The 23,505-nt window shown below is 38.0% G+C and overlaps 1 protein-coding gene and 1 pseudogene across 4 annotated transcripts in view; both read right to left on the reverse strand.

The window, feature by feature from the left end:
- Positions 1-425: 425 nt before the first annotated feature.
- Positions 426-1,001, reverse strand: LOC306660209 (peptidyl-prolyl cis-trans isomerase H-like; annotated as a pseudogene). The gene has a single exon. The product of its transcript is annotated as a peptidyl-prolyl cis-trans isomerase H-like (transcript).
- Positions 1,002-15,709: 14,708 nt separating this feature from the next.
- Positions 15,710-23,505, reverse strand: part of MARCHF5 (membrane associated ring-CH-type finger 5) — a 40,839-nt gene continuing 33,043 nt past the window's right edge. For all 3 annotated transcript variants that reach the window (XM_079137582.1, XM_079137580.1, XM_079137581.1), the window contains 4 exons: positions 23,023-23,153; positions 20,114-20,297; positions 19,806-19,972; positions 15,710-18,590 (listed from right to left, as the gene is read on the reverse strand). In XM_079137582.1, coding sequence (XP_078993708.1) covers positions 18,474-18,590; positions 19,806-19,972; positions 20,114-20,297; positions 23,023-23,079 — 525 coding nt within the window. In that variant the 5' untranslated portion in view covers positions 23,080-23,153 and the 3' untranslated portion in view covers positions 15,710-18,473. The remainder of the gene's footprint in view (positions 18,591-19,805; positions 19,973-20,113; positions 20,298-23,022; positions 23,154-23,505) is intronic.

Genomic DNA, 23,505 nt, shown 5'->3' on the forward strand with positions numbered 1-23,505 from the left:
TGTGCTCTTAGACTGGGTTCTTGCCTTTGCCCACTATATACCTGCAGGATCCTACCTATTTCTGTTCCAGGTTCCCCAGCCAGCCCTCCTGCCCGCCTGCCCCTTCACTTTATTCTGCCTCTCTTGTTTTCTGAGGATGTAAACCAGAAAGCCTAAATGACATGATCTCTGTGCCCCGTTTTCCTAAGCTATAAGAGACAGTAATCCCCAGTGGGAAGATATTCATTGCATATGCATAATATATATGCATTTATGTATATATGTATATATAGTTAACCCCCACACAAAAATCTTTATTTATAGTTGAAAATTTAAAATAGTCACGGTTCTGAATCTGTGATACTTCCAGGGTCTCTTGATCAGCTGGAGCCACAGCAGGAAGGAGAGCAAACAGAGGCCAGTCCAGTTTATCTGACTCAAGAACATCACCCAGAACAAGGGATGAGCTGATTCAGTCTTGGTCTGGAATACATCTCCCCACACTGTGAGACTACCAATTGCAGCTGGGGCTTATTGTTGGGGCCTGGGGGAACATTCTCAATCTTTTTCATCATGAGGAATTTATTAATGATTTTTCCAGACACTACATGCTTCCTTCCCATCACGCCAATTACACTTACAGCATGTGACAAATAACTGACAGCTATTTACACTGGGATCACTGCTTACCATAGAAAGAAGGCATGGAGTCAAGGGTCTAAGTTTGAATTTTCCATCTGCAAATGGCTCCCAGTAACTGGCAACTCTAGTGCCATCTCCATTAACAATATCTCCACCCTGAATCATGAAGTCTTTTATACCACATGGAAGGTGCTCACTTTGTCTCCTATCAGCACTCCATCTGTTCTGAAGTCTCTAGTGCAGAACTGCCTAAAGTTCTTGGTGGTCTTAGGCACAATGTCTGCAAACAGCTCCATCTTCATGCAACCAACTTCCTGGTTGACAAAGCTGACATCAAAGAACACCTTGGGGTTGACAGAGCTTGAATTTGCCACCACCATGGCAACTGACCCAAAAATAGAAGGATATTCATGATATGAAATGGCCAGGACACAGGCCCTACCTTGAGGTGTTGCCAGTCCTTACTAGATCTTAAGTGGAAGCCCCTCCAGGAACCCACATAGCTCGACTCTGCTGCCAGCTTCTGCTCGGCCAGGGATAAATGAGAGGATACGAAAGTAATTGAAACTGTTGACACTTTCAGCTAAGGGGTGCAGGGGTAGGGCAGCAGGAGAGCACCTGGCTAGCATGCATGCAGCCCTGGGATCAACCCTATCAGCACTGCAAGAAAACTAAACAAATAAAAACCCAACATATACAAAAACAGAACCTTTCAGCTAAGAGATTGATTTTTCTAATTACTAGTTAATATCCTCCTTTTTGGGCTTTAGAAAGCCTGTTCACTATTTAAAATGCAAATTATTTTAATTTTCTCATATATCTAACTCAATATAAAATTCTCCACATACTAAAATAAATATTCATTAACTGACCTGTCTAGTAGAATCATTGGCTTTAAGTAATAATGACTTAATTTCTCTCAACTAATTAATATCTTCTCAACTGATCCCATTTTTGCTTTCTCAAAAAACAATGTATGGGGGTAGGAAGGACAGTAGAATGAATCAGACATTATTACCCTGTGTACGTATATAACTATACGATGGGTGGGATTCAACATCCTGTATAACCAGAGGAATGAGAAATTATACTCCATTATATATTATGTATCAAAGTGCATTCTATTGTCATGTATAACTAATTAAAACAAGTTTTAAAAAAGCAGTGTGAATTATAACAAGGACTATTTATTAATTTTACTGATATAAGTAAAAATCAAGAGTTAATATTTAATGCATAATTAAGCATGCCAGGCAACAAGCTGAGCATTTTATATATTCTATGTCATTAAATTCTTTTTTTTTTTTTTTTTTTTGGTACCCAGGATTGAACACAGAGGTGCTCTTACCACTGAGTCACATCCCCAGCCTTTTTTATTTTTTAATTTGAGACAGGGTCTCGATAAATTGCTTAGGGCCTTGCTAAATTGCTGAGGCTGACCTCGAACTTATAATCCTCCTAACTCAGCCTCCCAAGTTGCTGGGATTCCAGGCGTGAGTCACCACACCCAGCTATCAATTGAAGTTTTTATAAGTAGCATATAATATTTGGGAAAAGAAGGAGAGAAGGCAGGGCAGAAGAAACTTTATTTTGTCCAGTTTTGTTTGAAAATTTAAAATCATAATACATAATATTGTTATAGTTTATTTTTATAAACAAGAGATGACAAATTTATATTGTATATATGGTATTTCTGGAACCTATGGTATTCTAGGGGCTTTCTTAGTCTAAGTTGACAAAGCAAAAAACTACACAGAATTGGACTGTTTTTCCAATTCCCTACATTTTTAGACAATGACTACATTCTGCAAAAAGGGTCAGGTTTGTCAGTATCCAAAGAAATTCAAATTCTAGGAGGAAAGAGTAGGATACAGAAATACCCCCTTTTTCCTACATTCTATATTCAGAACTATATTCTGAACTCAGGAAAGCTAATGGAGCTTGGTAACCATGGCATGTAAAGGAGTATGTTCTCCAAATGTCACTTTTGGTAGGAAGTGTAACAGCCTAAAGAAAAGGAGAATCACTTCTCACTGGAATCCAGGAAACAGGCTGGGGAGCTGGACCCTCCTCTGCGCTTCCCCCACCAGTAAGTACAGAGCCTGGCCTGGAGTTCATCCTTCGTGAAGGACGAAGGATGAACAACTGCCCGACCGTAGAGGTGCAAACGCGCCCAAGCGTACTGCTTAACGATTCCAAAGAAAGAACCTGGAGGACCTGAGGTAAAGGTCTCGGACATTTTATTGCTCGTGCACTCCTAGATGGAGGCAGGCCAGGATGCAATGGAGGGCCACGTGCCTACAAGCTGGGGGGACATATAGGATAGGTTCCACAATCACCGCACGGGTGGATTTCCCAGGTGTTTTATGAGCATATTCTTATACTTTACAAGCAAGGTCACTTTGATTTGATCCTGACCTAAAGATTGGAGATGAGGGAAGTGGCCAGCTGCCCCTCTCCATTTCCCTCATTATCACATTCTTTAGAGAACTTATCTCACTGCAAGCTTTCCTAGGCACTGATTAGTGATCACCCCAATAAAAATCTACCCACAGCATAGACTCTTAGATGGATATTGGGCTCTAGTCTTAATGTCATTGTATACTAGTTTATTAGCTGTGGCTAATTTACTTCACCCCACTTATCCCCCACTTCCTCATCCACGAAATGGGCATAATTATACTTAGTTCTCAGGGAGTTTATGGTGTAACGAGTGTGAATTGCTTAGTGAAGTGCCTGGTACATGGCAAGCAATTAATAAATGATAGCTTTCAAAATTATATTTAGGAGGCTGGGATATAACTCAGTGGTACACTGCTGGCCTCGCATGTGCGAGGCCCTGAGTTTGATGCCCGGCAAAACACACACACACACACACACACACACACACACACACACCCCTACACACACACACACAAAATTGCATTTTCCCCTTGACTTTCCAATATTAATATGGAGAGTAAATATCTTGATATCTCCTCCATTGATTGGAAATTACTGCAGATCAAAACAAAAACAGTGAGAAAAGAAACATCACAAACTTCATCTTTGAAGAAATGTGGATCCAAACTGCTCCATATGAGGGCAGAAAGCAGACGATGGAGTGTAACCAACCTGGCAGAGAAAAGAGAGACAAGAATGCCAGCAGCAGACCCCTCAGAAGACAGGGGTGAAAACCCTGAGCCCGCAGACCAGGACCGCCTCCAGCAACCAGCCAGCTCTCCCTCCTTGACCCCCGCCCCAGGGCACCAGAGCCGCATTCTTTGGAGAAACTGAATGTGAGTGAGAAACTTAGGACATAAGAACACAAGGCAGGGGGAGGATAGCAGAGCGCGCTAGACTGGAGATAGGAGCAGAGAACACTGCTGTCATTGGTCAAGGAGTGTCCTAAGCCCTCCCCTCCTCTCCAAGAACACCTGTAGCTTTGTGTATTCACCCGACAGGAGGTTAGAGGATTGTTTTGGAGAAACACTAAGTGGCTTGAGATAAAAGAGATATTAGATTGGACGCAGTTCCTAACTCCTCTGTAATAGAAGTTCATGTCCCTACCTTTGTCATGGTCTCATGCTGGGTGGAGTGTACTACCTCTCCTCAGCTTTAGGGCTGACCATGTGAATTGCTTGGCCTTGTGAGCAAACATGAAATAAACAGAGACTCGACATGGCTGGTTTAGTATCTTGTTTCTCTCTCTCTCTCTCTCTCTCTCTCTCTCTCTCTCTCTCTCTGTATGTGTTTTATCATGAGAAGAATATACCCTGGGTACATACTGGTCTGAGGAAGATCAGAGACACGTAGAGTAGACCTGAACTCAAGCCCAAGAGAGCCCTGCCTGCAGATGGGGAAAGCAAGAAACAAGTGGTTACACTACATGCCACGAAAAATTTCGTGTTTTCTTGAAAAAGATGACAACACAGATACTGATTTATGGATACTTCCTGAGAAGAAAAGCTGACTCCCTGTCCTTGTTCCCTACAGTGAAGCCCACCAGTCGACAGTATCTCATCCCCATAGAGCTTCCAGTCACCTTTTTAGTGCATTACTCTTAAATATGGAAGGACAGCCAAGGATTATCAGGCACTTGAAGCAAAGAAATAAGGCAGCACAGTTGATAGAATAAAAAGATAAGGACAGATTGCTACTGCTATATGAAAGGAAAAAGAGATGTAAAATTCAGAGAATAATAAAGAGCTCATGGGAATTCAAAATGGACAGCCAACAGGTAAATTGCTGTAGAAGAGCTGAAAGTGAAAGTGAAATAATTCTTGATAAAGAGTTGGATCATAAACCAGGCACACATCTGTAATTCCAGAGGCTCAGGAGGCAGAGGCAGGAGAATTCCAAGTTCAAGGCCAACCTGGGAAAATTAGTGAGACCCTTTCTCAAAATAAAATAAAAAGGACTGGGAGTGTAGTTCAGAGGTAGAATGCTTGCAGCTCTGAACTCCATCCCCAGCACCCTTGCCCCACACATGCACACGGAGTTGGATCATAAGAAGGGAGAAGGTAGAAAAATTAGATCAATTCGGAAAATTCAGTGTATGACTAACAGGAATTATAGGAAAAGAGAAGTAAAACAAAGGGGGAAAGTTTCCTAGAAACAAAGGGCACGAGTCTCATAGTTCAAAGAGCCATAAAGTATCTTTGATTATGAGCACAGAAGTTCAGAATAGAAGAGAAAAAGAGAAGTTCCTAAAAGTATCTATGGGAAACACAGATCATAGTCAAAGGGTTAGGAGTCAATGACATCACACTGCTCAACATTATTGTGAGATGCACATGTAACTCATTAGAAAAAATAAGAAATTGGAAAAAATCTATCATTCAGTTTCCATGTATTTGTACAATTTATATAGTTTCTCTTGCTGTTGATTTCTGGTTTCATTCTATTGTGATTAGAAAGGAAACCATAAATAGTTTCTTTTTTTTTTTTTTGCATTTGCTAAAGCTTGTTTTGAGGCCTAATATAGGTGTGTTAGTCAACTTTTCATTACTATGATCAAAATACCTGCCAAGAATAACTTAGGGGAGAAAAAGTTTATTTTGGCTCATGGTTTTGGAAGTTGAGTCCATTGTTGGCCAACTCCATTGCTCTGGGCCTGAGGGGAGGCAGAACATCATGGTGGAAGGGCAATGATGGAGGGAAGTTGCTATGGCACCTGGGAAGTAGAATTGGAAGGAGGAGCCAGGAACGAGATGTACAATGCCCAAGGAAATGACCCCAGGGACCTGTTCTTCTCTGAAATCTCATGAGCACAGTCTTTACTATATACATTTCCACCACTGGCATTTCTGGTCTTCTGAGCACCCCCAGAATTATCCATTAACCTCTGATCACTTTTTAAAAATATTTCAAATTTTCACATTCCCAGTCTATTTTCTCTTTACTTAAGAAATTGTAATCTAAATAATAGAATTATGTAGTATATGTAATTCATACCCCTTTCATGTTGCTGTGATTATGAATACAGTGGACAACATGTTAGATACCTGATGTTGAATGCCTGATCTACTCCACGGTTTTGTATTGCTGGTACTAATGTTAAATGCTGACCCCACTATTCCTGTGTAGGTGGCAATTAGTGTTTAAAAAAAAAAAAAAAAAAAAAGCCCTAGAAAAAAAAGAACAGAACAACACCAAAAGTAGTAGAAGACAGGAAATAATTAAAATCAGAGCTGAAATCAATGAAATTGAAACAAAAGAAAGAATTCAAAAAATTGACAAAACAAAAAGTTGGTTCTTTGAAAAAGTAAACAAAATAGACAAACCCTTAGCCACACTAAAAAAGAGGAGAGAGAAAACTCAAATTACTAAAATTTGTGATGAAAAAGGAAATATCACGACAGACACCACTGAAATACATAACATAATGAGAAGCTACTTTGAAAATCTATATTCCAACAAAATAGAAAATACCGAAGATATCAACAAATTTCTAGAGACATATGATCTTCCCAAACTGAACCAGGAGGACATACACAATTTAAACAGATCAGTTTCAAGCAATGAAATAGAAGAAGCCATTAAAAATCTACCATCCAAGAAAAGCCCAGGACCAGACGGATTCTCAGCCGAATTCTACAAGACCTTCAAAGAAGATCTCATTCCAATACTTCTCAAAGTATTCCAGGAAATATAAAAGGAGGGAACCCTCCCAAACTCATTTTATGAAGCTAGTATCACCCTCATACCCAAACCAGACAAAGACACATCAAAGAAAGAAAATTTTAAACTGATATCTCTGATGAATATAGAAGCAAAAATTCTGAACAAAATTCTGGCAAATTGCATACAAAAACATATTAAGAAGATAGTGCACCAAGATCAAGTGGGGTTTATCCCAGGGATGCAAGGTTGGTTCAACATCTGGAAATCAATAAATGTAATTCATTGCATCAATAGACTTAGGGTTAAGAATCATATGATTATTTCAATTGACACAGAGGAAGCATTTGACAAAATACAACACCCCTTCATGCTCCAAACACTAGAAAAAAATAGGGATACTAGGAACATACATCAACATTGTAAAGGCTATTTATGCTAAGCCCATGGCCAACATCATTCTTAATGGAGAAAAACTGAAAGCATTCTCTTTAAAAATGGGAACAAGACAGAGAAGCCCTCTTTCACCTCTTCTATTCAACATCATCCTTGAAATACTAGCCAGAGCAATTAGACAGACCAAAGAAATTAAAGGGATATGAATAGGAAAAGAAGAACTCAAGCTGTCACTATTTGCTGATGACATGATTCTATATTTAGAGACTCCAAAAAACTCCACCAGAAAACTTCTAGATCTCATAAATGAATTCAGCAAAATAGCAGGATATAAAATCAACATGCATAAATCTAAAGCATTTTTATTCATAAGTGATAAAACATCTGAAAGGGAAATGAGGAAAACAACTCTGTTCACAATAGCCTCAAAAAAAAAAAAATGCTTGAGAATTAATCTAACAAAAGAGGTGAAAAGATCTGTACAATGAAAACTGCAGAACATTAAAGAAAGAAATTGAAGAAGACCTTAGAAGATGGAAAGATCTCCCATGTTCTTGGGTAGGCAGAATTAATATTATCAAAATGGCCATACTTCCAAAGGTGCTATACAGATTTAACACAATTCCAATTAAAATCCCAATGACATTTCTCATAGAAATAGGGAATTCATCTGGAAGAACAAAAAACCCAGAATAGCCAAAGCAATCCTGGGCAGGAAGAGTGATGCAGGAGGTATCACAATACCAGACCTTAAACTCTACAATAGAGCAATAGTAACAAAAACGGCATGGTATTGGCACCAAAATTGACAGGTAGACCAATGGTACAAGATAGAAGACAGAGACAAACCCACATAAATACAGTTATCTCATACTAGATAAAAGTGAAAAAAAAACATACAATGGAGAAAAGATAGCCTCTTTAACAAATGGTGCTGGGAAAACTGGAAATCCATATGCAGTAAAATGAAATTAAATCCCTATCTCTCACCTGTACAAAACTGAACTCAAAATGGATCAAGGATCTAGGAATTAGGCCCGAGACCCTTCACCAAATAGAAGAAAAAGTAGGCCCAAATCTCCATCTTGTTGGCTTAGGACCAGACTTTCTTAACAAGACCCCCATAAGCACAAGAAATAAATGCAAGAATCAATAAATGAAATAGATTCAAACTAAACAGCTTTTTCTCATCAAGGGAAACAATCAACAATCTAAAAAGAGAGCCTACAGAGTGGGAGAAAATCTTTGCCACACACCTCAGAGAATTAATCTCCAAAGTTTATAAAGAACTTTAAAAACTACACCCAAAAAATACAAAGAACCCAATCAATAAATGGGCTAAGGAACTGGGCAGACACTTCACAGAAAAAGATATACAAGTGATCAACAAATATATGAAAAAGTGCTCATCATCCCTAGTAATTAGAGAAATGCAAATTAAAAAACCACCTTAAGATTTCATCTACCTCCAATTAGAATGGTTATTATCAAAAACACAAGCAATAATAAGTGTTGGTGTGGATGTGGGGAAAAAGGCACACTCATACATTGCTGGTGGAGTTTCAAATTGGTGCAGCCAATTTGAAAGCAATGTGGAGATTCTGCAGAAAACTTGGACTGGACCTACCATTTGACCCAGCTATCCCACTCCTCAGTTTATACCCAAAGAATTTAAAATCAGCATATTACAGTGATACAGCCACATAAATGTTCATAGCAGCTCAATTCACAATAGCTAGGTTGTGGAACCAACTAAGATGTCCTTCAATTGATGAATGGATAAAGAAACCGTGGTATATATACACAATGGAATATTATTCAGCCATAAAAAGAATAAATTATGGCATTTGCTGTAAATGGATGAATTGGAAAATATCATGCTAAGTGAAATAGGCCAAGCCCAAAAAAACTCAAAGGCCAAATGTTTTCTCTGATAAGTGGATGACGATGTATAATGAGGGGAGGTGGCAGGGGGTGGGAAGAGAATAATGAAGGGAATTTGGATGGTGTAGAGGAAAATGGGGTGGGAGGGGTTGGGGGAGGGAAAGGTAGTAGAATGAAAGAGTATTACCCTATGTATATTTATGATTACATGAATGGTGTGAATCTACATTGTGTACAAGTATAGAAATGAAAAGCTGTACCCCATTTGTGTACAATGAATCAAAATTTAATCTGTAAAAATAAAAATATTTAATAATAAAAAAGAGAGAACTGGAGTTTTCAGGCAAACCTCATTGCAGTTGCTTTCACCAAGGCTTTAGGCAAATAAGAAATTGATTGAAGTTGGTTCTTGATACCAGCATGGCATGCCTTCCTTAAACATTTTGGCCGTGCAGTACTTCCTGGGACTGCAGAAAACAACTGTGGGCCACTAGGTATCTAAATGTCTCCCAGCAACTCCACGCTTAGAAGAGCTAGACAGGCTCACAGGCCAGGTATAGTCCTGCATCTCTCATTAATTAGTTGGGCTTTGGAGCAGCCATGAAATCTACTTTTAACTCATAATCTAGTTGAACTACTGGGTTGAAAATCATCCTGGAACCTGAGCACAGTGGTGCACACCTGTAATCCCAGCAACTCAAGAAGCCGAGGCAAGAGGATTTCTAGTTCAAGGCTTGCCTCAGCAGCATAGTGAGGCCCTAAGCAATTAGTCAGATACTGTCTCAAAAAAAAAAAAAAAAAAAAGACCTGGGCATGTAACTCAGAGGTTAAGCACCTCCCCCAACTACCATAAAAAAAAAAGGGACCCATGTTATGGGCTATGATTGTTATCATAATTATATAATTCTATGTTATACATATATTGTTATTTTATTTATTTTCTTGGTATCAGGGATTGAACCTAGGGGCAATTAACCACTGAGGCACATCCCCAACCTTTTTTGTGTTTTATTTTGAGACAGGGTCTCACTGAGTTACCTAGGGCCTGTCTGGCTTTGAACTTGCAACCCTCCTGCCTCAGCCTCCAGATCACTGGCATTAAAGGTATGTGCCACTGAACTGGGTAGTTACTTTTTTTTTTTTTTTTTTAAAGGATCCATTTTGGAAGCCAAAAGGGAAGAAGCTTGTGGGGAAAAATAATTACTACTACCTCAGAAAAAAAGAGGTATTCTTGAACTGATCTAAAAAGAGATTTGGTAAGAAATTTCCTGTTTTTGAGTAATTAACATAAGAGGGAAAAGAAGGAACCATTAATTGACATAAATATTCTCACTGAGGTGAACAGCTAACCAAATTTGGACCAATAGCAGGGTATAGAAAAGCTTAAAGCCTTTCAGAAATCTCTCTCAGATAGGTAAATTAGTGATTGATTATATTAACAAGAAAGTAAATGGTTTCTTATAAAAGAAGACTCAAACTCCACAAGGGCAGGAACCATGTCTTGTTTTCTTTTTCAAGGTAGCACAGGGTCGCCTACAATAATTATTCCTGGACTCAAATGGAATATTTGCTCTAAATGCTAATATTTTCTCATTTAGAATATTAACTCAGGATTTTAATTAGGTACATATCAGTAGTTTTTTTCATATTTACAAGTGAGAAAATAGAGCTTCAATTTGAATTATCACTGTCAAAATAATACAAAATTATAGCTGCTTGCTGTATTCAGCCAGTCATGAAACCCTTGCTCTGTCTGACCCACCATTTAGCAGCCTGTGGGCGGAGGCAGCACATTAGCCGCAACCTCAATCTTTGTTAAGAATTACATCACCATCGTGAGAGGCTACTCTACTCCCATCAGAATGGCTAATGTTAAAAACACTGTAGAGAGATGTGAGGAGAGGGTTGCCTCTGGGGGTATATATTGACTGAGAAGAGAGCAAGCACTTTCTAGGGAGATGGGAATTTCTACATGACGTAGATGGTAGTCACACAGAAGTATATATGTATAAAAATCCATTGAGTTGCTGTCCTTTAAGGGCTTGTGTTTACTGTGTATAATTATAACTCAGTAAAAGAGAATGACATCTGATTTAGCATCAGAGGTATGTGGTGGCCTTGGGGAATGGACAAAGAGGAGAAAGGCACTCAAGCACCACGTTCTCATCGGCTACTGTCAGGATAATGAAGAGTGCAGAACAGAAGACAGGTACGTCTTGCACTGGTCGACAGATGAGTCCTCTGAGCAGAAAGCAGTTGAAGCTGGCCTTCGGCTCTGAATGCTCACTTGCTCTCCTCTATCCTTGAAGAGAAACTAAACAAAGATTTCCCAAAAAATGGGAGGTTTCAGAAAGTCCACTTATTAATTTATGGCAGGAACTACAGCTCTCTTGCAGGCATAAGGACAGTCCCGTATGCTGGTGATTGCAAAATCAGCAGGTTCTCACCTAGTGATCAAGTTTCAGGGAAAGGCAGAGAGATCATTTTACTGTCACTGTGGTTGCCAGCAAGACCAGGGTGAAGCCTATAAGATGCAGGCAGTGTCTCCTCGGGGCTGGTCTCTAAGAGCTGAGCGAAATGCCTGGTAGTAGAATAAGAGGAATTGAGAGCTCCAAAGTGTTTTAACTTGAGACTGAGCGATCCTCAGGCGTCCATCACCATAGGGATGCCCTTGACAATTGAATCAGAAATACTGAAGGTTGCCAGGCACCGTGGTACATGCCTTCAATCCAGCAACTTGAGAGGCCAAGGTGTAAGGATTACAAGTTCAAGGCCAGCACTGGCAAATAAGTGAGACCCTATTTCAAAATGATTTTTATAAAGATTGGGGATATAGCTCAGGAGGAGAACATCCCTGAGTTCAGTCCCCAGAATGATGGTGCTGGTGGGGAACACCTGAGGCTTACTTTTTTAGATGCCTTATACCAGTGACTAATTGCTATCACTGGGCTTCTCAGTTATCCATCATTGCATAACGAAGTACCCCTTTTTATTTTGCTGGAGATTCTGTGTGTCAGGAACTCAGGAAGAGCTTAGTCAGGTGGTCTCTGATCAACATGGCATTAACTGGGGGCTCACTCACAAGCCTGGCCCTTCTGTGCTCCTCGTTCTTCCTCTCCCTTTTTCCCCCCAGACTCCCTCTTCCTCTCCTCCCCCAGTTCCTTCTTCTCCTCATGTGGCGTCTCACTCTCCAGGGACTCTCCAATGGCTTGGGATGAATTTGAAATGACTCTTTTTATATATCTCTATATATGTATCTCTCTCTCTCTCTCTCTCTATATATATATATATATATATATACACATATATATATAAATCTATAAATGAAGATACTGACAGTTAAATATTCAATTTGGGAATTTAGGGGAGCAGTCTGGGTTAAAGATATCAATTTGTTGAAATTTTCATATTATAGATGATAGATCACGTGATCAGTGGTTTGGATTCTGGATGAGTTCACCTAGGCAGTGTAGGACAAGAACAGGGAGCTAACTCTGTTAACTCTAACTCTGTTAACTTAGAGGTTAAGAGATGAAGAACCAACAAAGGAGACTGGGAAGTAGCAGTCAATGAGGAAGAGGAAGAGTCAGGAAAGAAATGGTTTCAAGAATGGTAGAGCTATGACTGTCAAATACTTTATAAAGTGTAGACTAGGAATTGACTTTCAGATTTAGCAATGAGGTAGCTGATGATCTTGATCAAAGTAGTTCTGGTGGAGTGTAAGGGGTAAAAATGTGATTGGAGTTAGGTTCGAAAGAGAACGGCTCCCTTCTACCCCCAAACCCACCAACTAATGAATGAATAAATAAAATGTGGTACATTCATGCCATGGGATATTATTCATCTGTAAAAAGACATTAAGTAGTGATATACGCTACAACATGGATGAACCATGAAAACGTGCTAAGGAAGGAAGCCAAACACAAATGATCACCTATCGTATGATTTCATTTATGTCTAGAATAGGTAAATGCAGATGGAAAGTTGATAGTGGTTGGCAGGACAGGTGTAGGGGGAAATTGAGACTGCTGCTAGGTATGGGGTTTCCTTTTGAGGTGCTAGAAACATCCTGGTATTAGTGGTAATGGTTGCACGAATTTATGAAAATAGCAGTATATGTCTGGTATAGTTTGAATGTCTTTTCCAAAACTCCTATGTTGAAACGTAACACTGTGATAGTATTAAGAGGTGGGTCCTTTAGAATGTGATTGTCATGAGGGAAGAGCCCTTATGAATAGATTAGAGACCTTACAAAATAGGTACAAGGGAACATTTGCCCCTTTCTGCCTTTTTAAACACCCATTTATTTCCCCCATTTATTTTATTTTATTTTTTTCTATTTTGGTACCAGGGATTGAACCCAGGGATGCTTAGCCACTGAACCACATTCCCAGCTCTAATTTTTTATATTTTTAATTTAGAGACAGGATCTCCCTAAGTTGCTTAGGATCTCACTAAATTGCTGAGGCTGGTTCTGAACTTGTAATCTTCCTGCCTCAGCCTCCCAAATTGCTGGGATTATAGGCAGGCGCCACCATGTCTGGCTTATTTTGTTTTTCTATTTTAGAAGGATGCAGCAACAAAGTGCCATCTTGGAAGCAGAAAGCAGCTCTCATCAGACACCTAATTTGCCAGCCCCATAATCTTAGATTTCCCAGGCTCCAGAGCTGTGACAAATTTCTATTATTATGAAGTTACCCAATCTCAGGTATTTTGTTATAACAGCAACAGACTAAAAGAACTTCAGTATGAAGCACTGAACTGTATGCTTTAAAATGGTGAATTTTATGTGAATCATACATCAATGAAGAAAGTTTTTTAGAGGGAACAATGCCAGATGTAGTGGTACATGACTGTAATCCCAGTTACTTGGAAGGCTAAGACAAGAGGATCACAAGTTCAAGGACAGCCAGGGCAACATAGCAAGATCCTGTCTCAAAATAAAAATGGGCTGATGTAACGCAATGGTAGAGCACTTGCCTAGCATTCATGAGGCCCTGGGTTCAATCCTAGCATTGCCAAAAAGAAAGAACCAAAACCAAAAAAAAAAAAAAAAAAAAACCCTCAAAAGATTAGAAATTTTAGCATTTTGAAGGATCCGGGTCAGTGCTGTTCCTTCTTAGATAGGCTTGTAAATTAATGTTGTGTCCTTCACAACAAATTACTTAAAAGTGGTTTTATACGTTTTTAAAGTTCATTTAGGGCTGGGGATATAGCTCAGTGGTGAGTACTTGCCTAGCATGACTGAGGCTCTAGATTTGATCCCTACTACTACCAAAAAATAAAAGGTATTTGCTTTTATATAAACTCAAGAGACAATAAGAACTAGCATTAAGATATATTTTGAAGGGGCTGGGGCTGTAACTCAGTGGCAGAGTGCTTGCCTAGCATGTGTGAGGCACTGGGTTCAATCCTTGGTACCATATAAAAATAAGCAAATAAAAAGGCATGCTGTCCAACTACAAAAAATTAAGAAAAAAAAAAAGATATATTTTGATCTTAAAAGGGATGCTTTCTTTCTAGGTTCATAGACCTTTGCTTTTCATTCATAGAACATTTATCATGGCCCTACTATGTGTGGGGCTATTCTAGTGCTGGGATGGTAACAACAGGTTTTAAACCAAAACCAAAAAACCAACACCCTACCCTATGGATCCTTGTGGGTGATCTCAAAATACTGATACTTCTACAACTTTAAATCTCTCAAAGCAGGCTTATTCACTACTTTGCTCCAGGATTTAACATAACTCCTAGGGTATAAAAGTGTCCAACAATTACCAGAGCAGTACATGTTGCCTGGGCATGCTAGTTATCAATAAAACAATTTAAGCTACATGGGTTGGCCAGAATGGTTACTTGTTCACAAGGCTTCTATAGGTATTCAGCTACACATCCTTCCTCCCTTCCTTCTGTTTAGGAAGGCAATTAAACAAGACTGGTCCACCACTGTTTGTATTTCTAATGAGCATGGGGAGAGGAATGACAGCAGAGAAGCAGCAACTTTTGATCAAAGAAAGCTATGGACAAACCTCTATTATGTACTTCAATCAGCACATTTACTTAATTTCCCTGTGTATTACCCCCCTTAATCTTTGTGATAACCCAGGAAGTCTTCTAGTCTTCATTTTACTAATGATGAAACTGAGGGTCTAAGAGGTAAAGTAACTTGCCCCACAACTAATTATCAACCAGAGCACGCATCCAGGACCTTCCAACTTTAGGCCATTTCTCCTTTGTCTCAGCGGGAGGTAATAAAATGACTTAGATCCAATGCAATCAATCCCTGTGGATGCAAGGGCCTTTATTTGATTGTCATTCCAGAAGATTCTAACTCAGAAACTTATTCTTGTATGTAAGAGGAAGCAATTTGTGTTCCCAACTCAATTGACTACTCTAAAATCCCATGGTATGAGACCACCCACAATTCTTGCCTAATTAATTGTCTAATCATATTCAGCTCAAGATGCTCTGAGGGTGCGAAAGGAGGGACACATTTTAATCACTAGTACTTGGAAATTTAAGCTAGCCTGATTACAAAAAATTAAGACAAATGCCCCTACAAATTTCTTTTTTAAAAACTGCAGATTATTTTTATATTGAGAAGTCTCACTAGAATTCTGGGAACTAATTTAAAAACAATTATGTAGGTAGGTACAGAATTAATAAATTGTTTTGGGATTTGTTCAACAGACAAAGCACACCTAGAGAACATAAAAATTCTTTATTCAACTTAATCCAGCCAGTATTGAGATAGTCCGCTATATTAAAAACAAGACATTTAAAAAAATTACAGCAGAATTAGCAAGGCAGTGACTAAGTCACTAAGTTTAATTTTATATTCTTCACAGTCATTTGATAATCATGTAATGATGAACAATATTTTCAGCCACTTAAATGGAGATAACTTTTGCAAAGAATAGACTTTTAATAATTGTTGAATTTTATAAAAGAGGTTTAAAACATTAAAGTTTCTGGAAATAACAAAAAAGCAATATGAAAATAAACTAGAAAACAAAATCTACCCATCCATCTCAAAAGTCTTTATCATTTCTTGAATTTGTCCTCTGCTGCCTTTCCTTTATCTCTTCATTCCCTTTTCCAGGAGTGTAAAAACAGTAGCAATTAAGAAACTACTCCTTAGGGGGTATTTTGTGCCTAAAGTGCCTCTGTTCCTTTCTCAGTTAACTGTAGATAGTCTTCTAAGTTATTATCAGCGTTTCAGAGATGAAGAGACTGTGTGGGGGTGGGGGGAGTTAAGTCACCTGGCCAAGGTCATACACAGTTATTAAAAGCTGAATTAGGATCTGAACACAGGTCCATCCAAATTTCAATCTGCCTACGCACTTTGTTGCTTCATGGCAGGGCAGGCCACCTTCCTGGAACAACTGGCACATAGTATTTCTTAAGCTAAGGCTCTTTAAGTGTTCATTTTTCAGGTCGAGAGGTCACTCTGGTCCCCAGGCACTTGTAGTTCCCTCTGCACAGCCTTAGAAACCCCTCCATCCTGCCTGCAAAGGATTATACTTGTTGCTTCTCTGGCCCTCATGGGCCTTGATGCCAACGAACCCAAGTGGCTACTCCTCATCCTGGGCGTTAAAGTAGTAAATGGGGAACTGTGTGCTTGCATAACATTAGTAAATGCTGCCTAGAAGCTGTTCTATATAACAAAATTATGCAGGAAATGTCTATTTAATATATCTTTTCATATTGAAAATTAAAGAAAAGCCAATATATTTTATAACTACAGCTATATAATCTAAGCTTTTATATATAGTCATAGATTTTATATTTCCCCTTCAGAATGGTAGCAGTGTTCTTAAGACTCAGTCAAATCTTCCCTTACTCCCCAAATAATTACAACTCTGAACATTCAACACCCATTCACAAATGCCATATAACCCAAAATTAAGACATTTATACTACAGAAAGATACATCTTTAATTACTAAAATTAACATACATTATTGCCATCTAACGTAGCTCAAACTACATATGCTACACTACTAAAGGAAAGTGGCCACTTATTAGTAAGAATATTTACTATTGTCATGCATTAGATACTGTGAACAAAAGAAATAAAATAAAATAAATAGGGTTTTTATAACTACCTTTAAAAAATTAATTTTAACTAGTGAAAATAACTGAAGACCATTCAGGTTGTTGGACATTAAGATGGCCACTCTATTGAAAATGACTTAAAATAAATAATTGTTTTTGAAAAGTGAATATAAAACTACTTAAACGATGATTATTAAGGTGCTAGCCTCATCAATATGACAAGCATTTAAAATCTAAAAACATTAGTATAGGTTTTCTATAGTAAACTAACAGTCAAAAACAGTGACTTCAATATTTACTTAGGACTTCTTGTTTTCATAATTATCTCCTCACTGACTGATATTAAAGGAAGAGTTCAAGGCCTCACCTTCATATATTTACTGCTGGTTTTCTATTTGCTGACACTACATTATAAACTCTAAAAGTTGGGACCAAGTCTGTCTTGTTCACCACTGTATCACATAGCACTCTGTACAGTGCCTGGGGCAAATATGAGGTGATCAACAAATATCTGAGTCAATGAAAGAGGAGAATAAAATAATTTTGATTTTTTTTTTGTTTTCTTGAAAATCATTCTCTGCTCAAACTACCATGAACTGGCAGCTCTAATTTCTACAAATATGGATTTAAAAATCTTACTCTAGAGATCAAAGGACCTGATCTCTTTCTCACACACACATTCTCACACACACACACACACAAATACACACACTATAATCAAGAGTACATGAGTCAAAATTACATTATGAATTATGAGATGTCAACATTGTATAAATAAAATTTAATAGTGAAAAAGTGATCTGGAAGCCCTGTGAATTTTTACCCTACACATTTGGAGGACATTACATGAGTTAAGGAAAACACAACAAATTTCATTTGTTCAGATAATTATTTGAATGTTTACATACATTTTTGGTTTGTTATTTATTCATAACTAATTTACATTTCCTCAAATTAACACATGCTCCTGTTTAGCATGTAATCAAAATATGTCAGTGAGACAAATCCTCATAGTACCTTCATTAAGTTGCTGATTCTAAGAAAACACTGAACAAGAACATGTACAAAAGAGGCATTAGAATAAAACAGCATGTGCATTTTTAATATTTGTACAGTTTGATCTTTACATATCTGTCTGGAAAATATGAACAAACTCAGGTTTACCATGCTAAGATAATGGTTTAGATGACTGCCACAAAAGAAGTACATACAAAACCATGAAAACGAATCACATCCTTAGGTTCCGTGATTACTGAGAGGACTTCCCCTGCCCTAAGTGCTTTATTATATTTCTTAAAAATATAGGAGCAGCAGCTTATAACAAGTCTCCACTAGTGCATTAATGATGGAATCAAAACAACACAACAGACTCATAAGGATGAGAGGACTGCAGAACAAATAGAAGTCACAGTTTTATGCTTCTTCTTGCTCTGGATAATTTAGAATTTTGCGGTGTGCCTGACGTAAATATTGCTGCTGTTTGAAGTAAACCTTAAATGCTCCTTTTATGGCAACAAAAGCAATTCCACCCTAGAATAAAAAGGAAAATTAGCTTTTTATAATGCAGGTCTAGAGAGAGTAAAAAGAATTTTATTATATCACCAAAGGCATAGGATTTTTTAAAAAAAAATTTAAAGTATTTTTTGTTGATGTTGATAGACCTTTATTTTTATTCATTTATTTATATGTGGTGCTGCGAACTGAACACAGTGCCTCATATGTATAAGTAAGCACTCTACCACTGAGTCATAACCCCGGCCCAAGACATAGGCTTTTATGCTAAACTAATTCAGACAACTGCAAGTGAAACATTATTTTTTCTAATAGGGATTGAGAGAGGTGGAAACTAAAAGTAACAAAAGATGGAGATGCCTTCCCCATTATCTTGAGTAATTTTCCTTCCACTTAGCTCTACATCCACTGATATAGTAAGGAGAATGCCAGAGCACTATGTGCAGATTACCAGAGGGGTAGAGGGAAAATAATAATGACAGCAAGGGGCTTGAGTTTGGCTCAGTGGTAGAGTACTTGCTTAGTATGTGTGAAGCCCTGGGTTTGATCCAAATAACAGCCCTCCCAACCCAAAAAAAGAGACACTAAACAATAGGAGTGCTGTGTGCCAGTATTCATCTGATTTAATCCTCAATTATTCCAAGACAGCCACCTAATCTATAGGCACAGAGAAGTCAAGAAATCTGGTTTATGTTTCACAGCAAGGATATTTCTGGGTTAGGATTTAAACCAGGGTAGGACACAGTGGCACATGTCTGTAATCTCAGTGACTTGGGAGGCAATGTTAAGTTTGAGGTCAGCCTCGGCAACTTAGCAAGGCCCTAAGCAACTTGTGAGACCCTGCCTCAAAATAAAAAGTAAAAAAAGCTAGGGATGTCGGCTGCTCAGTGATAAAGCAGCCCTGGGTTCAATCCTCAGTACGGGGTGGGGGGGTGGGGTGGGGGGACTAAACCAGGCATTCATACCCTATAGCAGAAGCTCTTTACCATAATCCAATTGGCAAAAGGGATAGATGTGATGATTCATACATATTCTATAAATTACTTTCAGAATAGTTCTAGAAGGCCAGAACTACTACAGTGGCTCTTCCCTTTTATATTTCCACTCAAGTTAGTGGAAAATAGTGTTATTAAATAGAAAATCCAATATTTGTATACGCCCTCGCTTTTTAGAGCAAACAGTTATTTTTCTTTTGTATGCCACTTGAAAAAGGTAACACTAAAGCCATCTTACCAAGATTGTCCTTTGTAAATTAGAGTTAACACTACTGAACATCAGTTTACCAACTATTGTCGCAATAGTAGGAAAGACAAGGGCTCCACACAAAATCCGGGTAGCAGAGACATGGTCTGCTAAAGGATTAGCTTCGGCTGGAATTCGGGGAACAGGACAACCAATCCCTATAGAAAAAAATGTAGTATATTAGTGCTAACACATCAGAATAGCTACAAAAAACTCTTCAAACATTTCTTAAAAATGTTATGGTTCTTCTATAAAGTCAATTTGACCGAAAACTTAAAAACCAAAATCCAGGACCTTACCTGGAAATATACTGTTCAAAATTTGCAGTTTATTTGAGTATTTGCGCCATAGTCTAAGTACATAATCCTCCCAGCGAATCATCTTGCCTAATATCAGCATGACAGGAATAGTAGGAAGTCCAATTAAAAGGAACAAAGGATCAGCTCTCTCCATAACATCCAGCCCTTCTTTATGGCCTACAACCTGTGAAACAGAAAACATCTGCTAGAATCATTTTCTTATCTAATGAAGCTGTACATGTTTAAGTTTAGTTCACTTGGTAGGAAATGCTTAATTTCAAAAGAATATAGAAATAAAAATAAAAAAAATAAGTTGGAAAGCTATTGGTCTGGATTTATTTATAAGAAATCTCTCTATTCAAGGAAAAAACAAAGTCCCATGCTATTTCACATTACATTGGAATTAAAAATGGCTGACCATGTTGATTATATTTCAGTGGAGGAGAGGAGGGCATTGGTGTTTGCTTCTATTTCTTACTTGATTTTATTACAGTGGGATGTAGGACTGGGATATAATTCTAGGTCCTATTTGTCTTCCAAAGAGCATCTGTATTCCTGCTATTCTTTCTAGGAGGTAAGCACAACCAGTCAAGGGTAGGACTGGTCATCTTTGAGAGATGGCTAAAAACTCACTTTCTTGGGACCTGGGTGTAATTCAGTGGTAGATCATGTGCTATCCAAGTGCAAGGCCCAGGGTACAGTGGCACAAGCCTATAAGCCCAGCTACTAGGGAGAGCAAGATCAAACTGGGCCATATAATGAGATCATGACTCAAAAAACAAAAGCAAAACAATAGCAACAAAAGAAAAAAAAATTTCTTTTTTAGTTCCAAAAGTGGGAACTAGGCTGGATATTAAGGTTCCACTCACTGTTCCAGGATAAATTGTTCCAGCTGCCTCTGTTCTAGATTAGAGACAGGAGTCCAAATGCCTCTTCCTTGCTATATGGCACTAGAATGTAAACTTTCTAAGCTAGTAAACTAGGAATAATAGTATCTCTGTCACAAAATTGTGATTTGAGAAACAGAAATGTCATGAATATAAAGGAAGAAATCACAATAGGCAGTAAGTAGCTGGTAAGCTTCATGGAGAAAGAGTAGCTAAGACTCTAAAAAGCGTTTATATTTGGATAAGTGGAGAAAAGACTGGAAAGGTAGGCAGTAGGCAGAGAAGATGACATAAGCCAAAATACAGAAGTAAACTAAACAATATAAAGAAGGATTAGAGGAGACAGCCCACTAGGCCTCAAAGTAGAATGAAGTATGACTGTGGGAGATCCTGCATTTTCTTCCCCAAGTTAGTGAATCTCAACCTTTATAGATTAAAATCATGACAAATAATGTTTTACTATTTGTGATTCATTTCAGTGACTAGATCTAGATTTCTGGGGTGTCATCAACATTTTATGAAGAAGCCTCATAATACTTTGTTCCCATGATTATTAACGGAACAACCGTAAAGAGTGCTTACTATAATAAGTCAATGCAACTTCTAAGATATTAGATATAACTGCCCCTTTTTCTTCCATGCACTTTCTATATTATACAAAAGCAAAAAAGGTTCGGGAACGTAGCTCAGAGGTAAAGTGGCCCTGGGTTCAATTCCCAGCACCAAAAACAAAAACAAAACCCAAAAAATAAACACTTAACCAACTTAATCTAGATACTGCTCTTGCAAACTATCACTTAAGGCAGTAGAGATGTTAAGCCTGGGAATAAGATGTTGAAGGTATTTTAGAAAGATTCATTTGGAAGGATGGATAGAAAAGAATGAAATCAGAGAAACCAATCAAGAGGGTCCTTTAGCTATCCAGGTATAATGAAGGAATGACAAAAAGACAGGTGGATAAATATTATAGAAAGAAAGCTACAGAAGCAAGACCTATCAAAATGGAAAACTACTTGGACTTGGGTTAGTGGACTGGATAGAGGGTCATGAAGTAGAAAGAACAGAGGCAATCTAAGAATGTAGGATATAAACTCAGAAGATGGAAAGACAGTAGGAATCAAAGAGAGAAGTTATATTTGGGAATGAATTTAGGTTTCAAGGAAAGACAAGTCTGATTTCAATAATGTGTGAAGTCACAATAGGTCACTGAAGAAGGAGGGTTAACCTGCAATTACATGATTGGAACTGAGGAAAGAACAGGATGAAAAGCAGATCTGAACCCACACACAGACGATACCTGAAAATCTTTAAGGAAGAGATGTAAAAGAGGAGAATCAAGGGCTTGAACTGAATCTTGAAATTTAAGTCTCTTTAATCTTCAGAAGTTACTGATTGTATCATTGTTTACAAAACAAAAGACTGGAAGCAATTGATTGTCCATCAACAAGATACTGGTTAATAAATTGTTAAAAGTCTACACACAGAATACTAGATTTCTGTGTAGTCATGTGAAAAGAGCCCCAAAGATTCACTATTAAGAAAGAGGGCCGCAGGACACAGTGGTGCACACCTGTAATCCCAGTACGTCAGGAGGCTAAGGCAGGAGGACTGTGAGTTCAAAACCAGACTCAGCAACTTAGTGAGACCTTGTCTCTAAATAAAATATAAAAAGGGTTGGGAATGTGGCTCAGTGGTTAAGTGCCCCTGAGTTCAATTCCCCATACAAAAAAAGAAAGAGGGCTAGAGGAGTTGGGGATGTAGCTCAGTGGTAGAGTGCTCGCTTAGCATTCATTAGGCCCTGAATTCAATCCCCACTATTTCATACATATACACACATAAAACAAGAACAAATGAAGAACAAGAATAGAAAGACTTCTTACTAGATAGTTTTTTACATGTCTTTTTCTTATTTTTAAGCCATATCATTACTTATCCAAAATAATAAATTAAAAATTAAAAATATTTTATTTAATAGATCTTCACAACAAAGGTATTATCACTGAATAAAGTAAAATAGTAAACCTGCATCACTGTCACTGCTCCATAAGTCACAGCTGTCCAATAGATAGAGCCAACCATTATTCCTGCTGCAGCAAATGGACAAGCTTTTGAGATCAGTCTATCTGCAAGATCCAAGACATAAACGACTGGACCTGTAATACAAAGAAAACAAAGTTTCAATATAAGGTGGATTTTTATGATTTTAGGACTTGTTCAATATTTTCTGTAGATTTAAAATATTTTTTATGAAATTATATATTCTGATGTTTTAAGAAATTTGGTGGGTACTCAGATTTGAATAGTTTAGCATTTCTTAGTTACTTGTATGAATAGCAAATATTACTTCCTAAATTCTAGGAAATAGCCTGTTCAAACTTTTATCTTTACTACTGAACCTGTAATCAGACCCTTGAATACAGCTGCTCCTTATAAAAGACTGAGTTCTCTTACTTTCATTTCTTAATCACATTGGCTACTGCAGAGTGAAAGGGCCTTTAGCTTGCT

This window comes from Sciurus vulgaris (assembly GCF_902686455.1).
Source record: "Sciurus vulgaris genome assembly, chromosome: 4".
Lineage (NCBI taxonomy): Eukaryota > Metazoa > Chordata > Mammalia > Rodentia > Sciuridae > Sciurus > Sciurus vulgaris.